This window comes from Lygodium microphyllum, chromosome 26 (assembly GCF_053477565.2).
Source record: "Lygodium microphyllum isolate KBCC chromosome 26, Lygodium_microphyllum_v1.1.10, whole genome shotgun sequence".
Taxonomy (NCBI): Eukaryota; Viridiplantae; Streptophyta; class Polypodiopsida; order Schizaeales; family Lygodiaceae; genus Lygodium; species Lygodium microphyllum.
The window spans coordinates 34,455,377-34,464,582 of NC_141160.1; the positions used below are offsets into that span (position 1 = coordinate 34,455,377).

The 9,206-nt window shown below is 38.9% G+C and overlaps 1 protein-coding gene across 1 annotated transcript; it reads left to right on the forward strand.

Moving 5' to 3' along the window:
• The first annotated feature begins 1,088 nt into the window (after nucleotides 1–1,088).
• LOC148013129 (uncharacterized) lies at nucleotides 1,089–4,083 on the forward strand. The gene is made up of 3 exons (XM_087668150.1): nucleotides 1,089–2,469; nucleotides 3,021–3,187; nucleotides 3,276–4,083. The coding sequence occupies exons 1-3, from the start codon at nucleotides 1,182–1,184 to the stop codon at nucleotides 3,861–3,863; spliced, it is 2,043 nt and encodes a 680-aa protein (XP_087524276.1). The 5' UTR covers nucleotides 1,089–1,181; the 3' UTR covers nucleotides 3,864–4,083.
• Nucleotides 4,084–9,206: the final 5,123 nt, after the last annotated feature.

Here is a 9,206-nt window from a genome sequence, read left to right on the forward strand (position 1 = left end):
GTACCACATGACGTGTTGTTGGGTGGTTGTACTCTAAGGCGGCGACCATGGCATACTTGGCAATGAGCTACAAAGGCTTCGTTGGCGCCGTTGGCTGCGCGTGAGAAGCGCCCACTAGCTTGTAAGAAAATCTTCCCAGGAGGTTACCCATCCTAGCAATGTCGTCACCCAAGTGCACTTAACTGCTAAGTGACTATCCACTAGGCTAATTCTTTTTGTTATTCTATATTACAAACATAGTTTTAATAAGCTAGTTTTGGGAGGGTCTCCCAAGTCTTTCTTCCATGAATTAACATATAATATCTCATTAATAATAATTATTATCTTCATATGAGAGTTAGTTTCATAATTAGAGCTAACATGTATATGCACATTAAAATAAACTAAGTAATGGGAACATTACAAAAGAGCTTCTTCTAGGTGAGGCTAACGGTCTCCCCTCCACAATTTGGACCAGCATTTAGGGGGATCACCCTATGGACAATTTGGCTAGTAAGAAATGAGGTAATGTAATAATAAATCCCTTAATCGACTTCCCAAACTAATTGGAGATTTTGATATGTAGGTTATCAAGAAGATTGGAGCGATTGCTAAAGTGGAAACCAAGATGATACTGCAATGGTTGAGGTTAAGCTTTTCAAAGAGGGACAAGGAGGAGTTTCATTGAAGAAAGAAAGAGCATATGCGAGGATTGGTGAATGCCATCTTAGGCTGGGCCAAGCAATAGGCAGGCGCAGTTACCCAGCAGTATGGAAGCTGAGGAAGACTCGCTAACTTTTAGGAAATCTAGAGTCCGCAAAGGACATATGGAGGCCCTGTGGAACCTTATTTGGACTAAGGCTAGCAACAATACTCCTCCCTCGCAGACACACCTCATCTACCCTTCCCAAAAGTGATCCAACTCCTAGATTAGATGTCCTCTTGTATGGTAGGGTCTTTTTGCTCATCCTTGAATCATATTGTAGAAGTGAACAAAGGGGTTACCCCTCAGCAGCTACTGTGTGCATACTCCAACTTTTTTTTTTCTTCATTTAATACAATTAACGCTTTCTCCTTATTTAGGAAAAAAAAGAGGCAGGTTATTTGTTTTGGAAAATGCTCCCCTCCAAGCCTTTACCGTGGGACTATACTGTTTTGTTCCTGCGTGTTTCCTTTCTTTGTGTTGTGCAGGTGCGTTAGCCATGGCGGCCATGCCTGCTACCCCTCCCTCCCTGCAGACCGTCTCCCATGAAAAGAACCTCCTCCTCAAGGCCTTCGCCGACCTCGAGGCCCATCGTGCCGCCATCGCCCGCTGCTCAGAAGGATGGCAGCTCATGGAGGAGCACTTTGCCGAGATCGAGCTCACCTTGGAGAAGAAGCATGCGGCCGTCCTCCAGAAGGAGAAGGAGTTCGAATCCCGAGCGAAGGAGAGGGAGCAGGCCCTCGACAAGCGTGAGGGTGCGATCGAGAGCCGTGAGGAAGCTTCTCTCGCACGCGTCCAGGAGCAGAAAGAATCTGCCATCGCTGGAATCCGTGAGCAGAGGCGGAAGTGGATGGAAGAGAGGAACATCACAGAGACAGATGCCATGGTTGTCGAATCTGAAGGGAATGCTAAAACAGAGAAGAAAGAGGAAGCGAATGCTAAAGCAGAGAGGAAAGATGAAGGCACAGAACTCAAGGACATGAAAGTTAATGGCGCATTGAGTGACTCACAGCCTCAGTCTCATGCTATGGAGGTCAAGGATGTGAAATTCAAGTCTGATGCTGTTGATGAAAATAACGATGGCACAGATAAAGTTGATGATTCCAGAAAGGGTGATGATGGAAAGAACGAGAATGTGGATGTGAACGAAGATCATCCAAAAGAGAACAACAAGAAGGTCAAAGCTGAGGTTACTGACAAAGGCAAAGATGGAGCCGACAATAAGGAAGCTCGATCCAATAAGACAGTTGAGGCCAGGCCAGAGCTGAAAGCTGTGTGTGAGAAGATGGATGGGCTTGGTCTGCGGGACTACCTTGTAAAGCATAAAAAGGATATGAATGCACTGCGCAAAGAGCTGCATTCTGCATTAAAGTGTGCAGCAGATCCTGTTGCCATGGCTCTCATGGTTGTGGAGGAGTATCAGCCTTCAGAGCAAGGCCTAGGAGGCAAGAAAAAAGAGTCTGGTGGTACCTCTGCTAGTCGCAAGGCATGCCTTCACATTCTTGAGGGTCTGGGTTCTTTGTTACAGGAGGGTCATGTTACTCTCCCTCCCAAAACCAAGGAAAGTGTGAGAGATCTTGCAAATGCATGGAAGTTGAAGCTCAAGCCAGAGAGCACAGATGTTTTTGCATTGGCAGACATTCATAGTTTCTTGCAGCTCATTGCAACATTTGGACTCGCTTCTGAATATGAAAAGGAAGACCTGTGCAGCCTTATGGTTTGTATTGGCGGACGCAAACAGATTCCTGGCCTTTGCCGTGCCCTGGATTTTACTTCAAAGGTCCCAGGTTTGTGTCGCAACTACAGGGAATGTGGATATTTGTTTGGTTTTCTGACTAAGCCTCTATTCCTGCTACAATCTGAGCAAATGCTCAGTGTGTGTGACTATTTGGATGGTGATGGTCGTGGATAATAGAAGCTTGTGGTAATGTTTCATATGATGTTTCCATAGACAATTGAAGGGCTGTGTCTGAAAAGTTTATTACTGTGATGTTGCAAGTGTTTGTTATTTATATTATTTTCATAAGAGAGTGAATTTCTATGAAGTTATTGAATGAAGATGTAGTAGCTTCTTCATTTTCATTGGGAGTGTTTCAAGAGGGTGTGCTCCAAGGAATGTACATATGTGAAGTGTGTGGGCACCATGTTTTTGGACCTTAACAATGAGTAAACCATTTTGATGCTGGGATATGTGCCAGTTGATAATAAGTAAGACTGTGGTATCATAATTGCAGTTCTCCACCTGGCATCTGATGATCTTGTGCTTTGAGAGTGGATATTTGTTACTCATTTGTTGTTTGTGTCATTGTTTCTAACATCAAGATTGTATGCCTTGCAGATTTGGTGCAACAGCTGATAAAACGTAGCAAGAGGTTGGAAGCTGTCTCTTTGATACACGAATTTGAACTAACAGAGAAATTTCCCCCAGTGCCATTGCTTAAGGCCCATGTGAAGGATGCAAAAAAGGCCTCACAAGCCATTGCAAAATCTAGCTCAGATGACAAGGTTTTGTTCTGATTTCACTATCTATGATCCATTGCAGCCTACTGCTGAATTGCATTCTCACGTCTATGTTTATTATTAATATCTACAGGGTGATCACATCACAAAAGAGCTTGTTGCTGCTAAAGCCGTTCTGAATTGTATTAGTCATTACAAGCTTGAAAGTCAGTATCCTACTGAGGGCCTTCAAAAAAGGGTGGCTCAGCTGGAGAAAATGAAGTCAGAGAAGAAAATGGCCCCAGAGCCTAACCCTGCCCCTTCAGCCCCTTCATCCAATGTTGATAAGAAAAGGGGTTCAGATGCTATCACGCTTACGACATCAAAGAAACCTCGTGCAGGTGTGGGTGTAGGTGTGTCTCATGGAGCAGGTGAATTCTTTAAGCCCCCTGAAAGGCCACAATTTCTTGGTGGTGAGAGACGAGACTTTGGAGGTGAAAGGTCACAGTTTCCGGCGGGTGAAAGACGTGAATTTGGAGGACCTGAAAGACTTCATTTTGGAGGAGCTGCTGCACCTTATGGCATGCCAAATCGCAACTATGGGGCTGTTGGAGGAAGAGATGCTTACCCATATCCACCAGGGGGTATGCCGTCTATGTATGGGCACCCATCTTTCCCTTACACTAACTATCCTTATGGTGCACGGCCACCACCTGGCTATCAGGGGCCATACATGCATTGAAGAGTATGCAAACTTGACAGGCTCTAAATTTGCTGACTTGCCATTTTCATGGCAACTGTACACTCACAAGGAACTGAATCTAGAAGGGATATTCCAGATGACAAATTCTAGTTTTTAGGAGTAGTTTGAGAATTTGCAGCATGATCAAGGGCTGTGTATTCCTTGTCGCTGTACAAGTTTCTGAGCATGTATGACAATCCTGTGCAATTGAGTGGTGCTATCAGTGACCAATGAGAGCGAGCTAGTATGTGATATTGCTTGATTTCTGGAGGTGCTGATCAGAAAATTTATAACAGATTATTTTTGCTGTCTGATCAAACACCTAGAACTCACTGGAAAATAATGAGCCTTGCTACAGAAACTAGCATAAAAGGCACAATTTTGAGCTGTAGGGGTAGCAGGCAGGTCTAGTTATGTGGTGAGGGTGTAATCAAAGCTGAGATAAGGAGCCAACTGCAGCTGTGTATACAAATCTTAGTATTGCAGCTCTTTGTAAATCAAAGTGTTGTCTTTGTGGATCTCAATATGCATTCCCTTCAAATTGTAATTTGCAGACTGCCCTTTTGGCAGAATATCTGTTGTTGCTGAGCTTGTGCAGTTGTCACAGGCATTGAGAAATGTTTGTCTATAGACACAGTAATGGGATAGGTGAAAGGATCAATGAATCTGGGTACATGGAGGAGGATTCAAATCGAATTGAAATTACATACCAGCCGCACACGAAAATCAGATTATGTTCCAAATGTTAGTTTGTGAAGTTGGTGTCTTTCTCAGTCTCTTATAGCTCTTGTGGCATAGCAGGCTGAACTAGAACTGCCGCTTGCAAATGCATACCCTTGGTCCTTAGGTATCGGGATTTCTTGCACTACTTGATTGTGCATATTGCCTGTGTCTCTGATGTCAAGGTTTTGCGAGGATTTCAAGTTGTTGAGGTCTCTATTTTAGTTTTGTTATGGTGAGTGTAACTTATCACCATGGATCTATGTCATCTCTCGATTGCGTTTTGTTAGGTTTTGGGAAAAGCTGGGTTTGCTTTACCCTCGAGCCAATTCAAATTTTCAAAATGCTTTCTATATTTATTCAAACTGGAGCTAGTACGATCGGTTTTTTTGTTTTGTTTGTAAGGCCATTTGGTCAATGAGTAGTTAAATGGTAGCAGTTGCTCAAAGGAGAACAACATGCTCTGCCCAGTTGTCAAATTGAACTTTGCCCTAATGCAAAGGCTTCACCTTCGCTTAATGGTGTACAAACCTAAAGAAGTATTGTAGCTTCATGATTTTGAGGATTTGAACACATTTTGTGGCATGCTCCTGTTACTTCTCTCAACTAATTTCTTGTTAGTAGAAGAGATACTGTGTTAATGTGCAGAGAAATAGATGTCACCAAAGTTTTGAATGATGATTGATCAAGAGGAACGAATTTCCTGCACAGCCCAAAAGGATATTTTTATTGAGGGAAGGGATTTCATAGGTTTTAATACACCCAAATGTTTTATATTGTTTGTGTTTGCATGCTTGCTAATGCATGCTCAAGGCTTTTTGGTGGTGGTTGGAGTTAAAGTGATAGAGTGGCTATGCAATTGTCTTTTGTGTTAGTTGCTTGTGGTTGCACGATTGTTGACCAGGTTCCCCTTGGCTTGCTTGCATATCATGCATCTTGTTTTCTCACTACTTGATTATCGTGCATAAGTAAGCATGACATGTTAGCTGGCATTTGCATGTTAACCTCAAGCTTGTCCTTGCATTTCACTTGCATATTGTGTTGTCACCCTGGTGTGGTTGACCTATTGACACATGAACTTGCATATTGGCAATGCCACCAGTGTATGTTTAGCATGAGTTGACATGTGTGATTAATGTGTGGATGCTTGATAGTTGGTGATCTGTAATACATGGCTATCATTTATATAGTTGCCATCCAGTTTGCTTGTCTATGAGTAGTAGTTTTTGACAGTTGTCATTGTGTGCCAAAGTTGTTTCGAGTGTAGTGCTGTGAAAGTTTACGAGTGTGTGGCTTTTGTGTTTGTATTGTTTGCATGAATGTGATCACTAGTGTTGTGTTGTGTGCATGGTATCATATGTTTCGTTCTAGTTCTTTTATAAGCAAAGCATATCCCCTCTACTACTATCTCTTATTGATGCAACATGCAAGCTATTTTCTTCTCTCTTCACTTCATTATGATCTGCACTCTTGGCATGAGAGATTTGTTTTTTTGATCTCTCTCATGGAGTCATGGTTGAGTGTTGTTGTGCTCTATAGTGTCTTTTAAAGAGGGTAGTGTTGTGACCTTTGGAAGACTACTTCCATCACTATCCAACATAGTGATAGTTATGTATGTGTTGGTGGATTTGATGTGTGCCATCAATCCCACATGTTTTGGTAGCTCTAAACCCTAGAATGGTGCACCCAACACCAAGCTCATGGTGAGATGTGCAACTTATGTGGTTAGGTGGTCTCCCATACAAGGACTGGAAGGGCATGCTTATGCTTTAGTGGAGTAACCTTAATGTTGCTTTACAACGAGGTATCCATGGAGTTTGTATGACTAGAGGAGGTGCATGATATCTAGCTTCACCACTTTGACTTTAGAGAGGGTTTTTAGTATTGGACTTCTTTATCAAAGTGTTCCCTTATAAAGGTGTATCCAAAGAATCAAGAAAATGCTTAATATACACCATTGCCTACATGCACTTTTCATTGTGCTACAAAACTAGCCCATTGACATGCCACTTCATAGGCCGACTTGTAAGTAAAAAATTTCACACTACATTGTGTTTGATTTATTTGCTAAAGTTTTATTTCGTGTATGTTTATAGATATATATCCTTCAAGTTTGGGAGATTTGCAACTTGAAAATTTTTGTGGTGCCATCATTAACCAAGTCATTTATAAGTAGAGATCCTTAGATGAAAATTAAACAAATGTCTCTTATATCAACAATTTACAAGTCATGTACCAATAATAGGTTACATGAATCACCAAATTACAAGGTGTCCTTGGACTTTTGGACTTGAGAGTTAGTTTGGGAGTTGAATGGACTCTTCATTTGTGACTAAAAAGTTTGTGGATTTCTTCTTGAATATGGTGGGGCTCTTTCAAAGAGCACCAAGTTCAACATGCGATATGCAACTTATGTGTTCATATGATCTCACATACAAGTATGCTCTCATGATAACTAGCTTGACTACATAGTCTTCAAAGGGGGATCACCAAGTTCATGATGGGACATGCAACTTCATGTTCATGTGGCCTTGGATATGAGGTCCCAAAGCATGCATATATTGTAGTGAATAAATCTTGGTGCCACTTCATGGTGAGCTATCAATGGAGCTTGTAAGGCTACACCAAATGCATAATGACTACCTTGATTACTTGGACTTTAGAAAGGAATGTGGATCCTTCTTTATTCTCTTATTAACATGTATCCAAAGAATCAAAAGAGTGCTTAATGTACACCTTGTTTGCATGCATTGTGGATTGTGCTTACAAAATTGACCCATTGACATACCACTCCATAGACCAAATTGCAAGTCATTATGCATCACTATAGTTACAAATTCAATTATTTGTTTGCTTTCTTTGCTAAAGTTGTATTTTGTATATGTTTGTGGATATATATTCTTCAAACTAGGTTGAATTAATACGAATACAAGATTTGTATAATTCAAAAAATAAGGGATTATTATATGATGAGCCCCAAAAGTATGAAGTATAATATAAGGACATGTTAGCAAAAATAGTGATTATTGTATTAAATTAAAAAGATAATTAGTGGAAAAAATCTTTCATAAAATAGCCTAATTAAAATAAATAAATTGTGTAAAAATTAATAGTAGATAAAATAAAATTTAAGTTGAAGTTTATTTTTCATGTGAATTAAGAAATTTTGAAATATATTAAGAGAAACTTAAAGAATAAAAGTAGTGTTACTTGATTAATTTATTTTTCAAATAGACTTGTTGAGGATTAGGGAAAACTTAGCATAGTAACCACTTTGAGTTAAAATATCTGTGTATTATATTAAATTGTTAAGAATTTCTTTGAAAAATAACTCAAGTGAATAAGTGATTAAATTATTTTAAAATATTTACTAAATTATATCAATTTTAATTTTCTAAATGTTTAGTTAAAATAAAATTTGCATATATTTTAACTATATTAATTAAAATGAATAAATTGTGTAAAAATTAATAGTAGATAAAATAAAATTTAAGTTGAAGTTTATTTTTCATGTGAATTAAAAAATTTTGAAATATATTAAGAGAAACTTAAAGAATAAAAGTAGTGTTACTTGATGAATTTATTTTTCAAATAGACTTGTTGAGGATTAGGGGGAAACTTAGCATAGTAACCACTTTACTTTATGAATTTATTCTTCAAATAAATCTGTTAGGTATAGGGGAAAACTAAGAGAATAGCAACATATCATAAATTTATTCTTCAAGAAAACCTATTTAAGAGTAGGGAAAATCTCAAAAGGAAATGCTTAGGACTTAAAACTCAAAAGAATGAACTTGAAATTATGATCATAATATTAGGATATATTGGCCACAAAATGGAATGGTGCAAGAGGCATGACCACAAAATGTAATCACACAGCGTATGCATAAAATGGTAGGTGATTCCCAGTTCGAAGAAGTATTGTGTTGATATACTTGACTAATTTAAGTAAGGAATTACCTACCGTCTTATGGGTCCTCTTGTGTATGTATCTAGTGTGTCATTACATTTGGTTATTAGCACCTTCAAACTCGACACATGTTGATATAAACACAAAAATTCAAGGGGAGTCTTGGGTATGCCCCAAATAGCATGGAAGATGTAATGTTGGCTACTTGAAGTAGTAAGCCATATCATTAATAAGTGCCCTTTTATTTTGTGATTATAATTATTATATCTTGGAACTATTTTGCAACAACAAAGGCAGGGTCCTCTTGTGTATCTAGTGCATCATTACATTCAGTTATTGGCACCTCCAAACTTGACATGATGACAATATAAACATAGAAAAGTAAGTGGATTCTTGGGTGTGCCCCAAATATCATGGAAGATGCAGTGTTGGCTGCTTGAATTGGTAAGCCATATTATTAAGTACCCTTTTATTTTATGATTATAACTTTTATATGTTAGAACTGTTTTGCAACAAGATTCATATAGCATTAAATGTTTGAAATTTCCTTAGTTTAGCAATATTCATATGCACTTAAGCATATTGCCAATCATTTGTGCAACATAGTTCATGCACTCAATAATTTAATATTTGTAAGTTTCTCATTGGTATGAGAATAATTCTTATGCACTTAAGTATGCTTATGTAGTTCTCATAAATATAAAGATAATTCA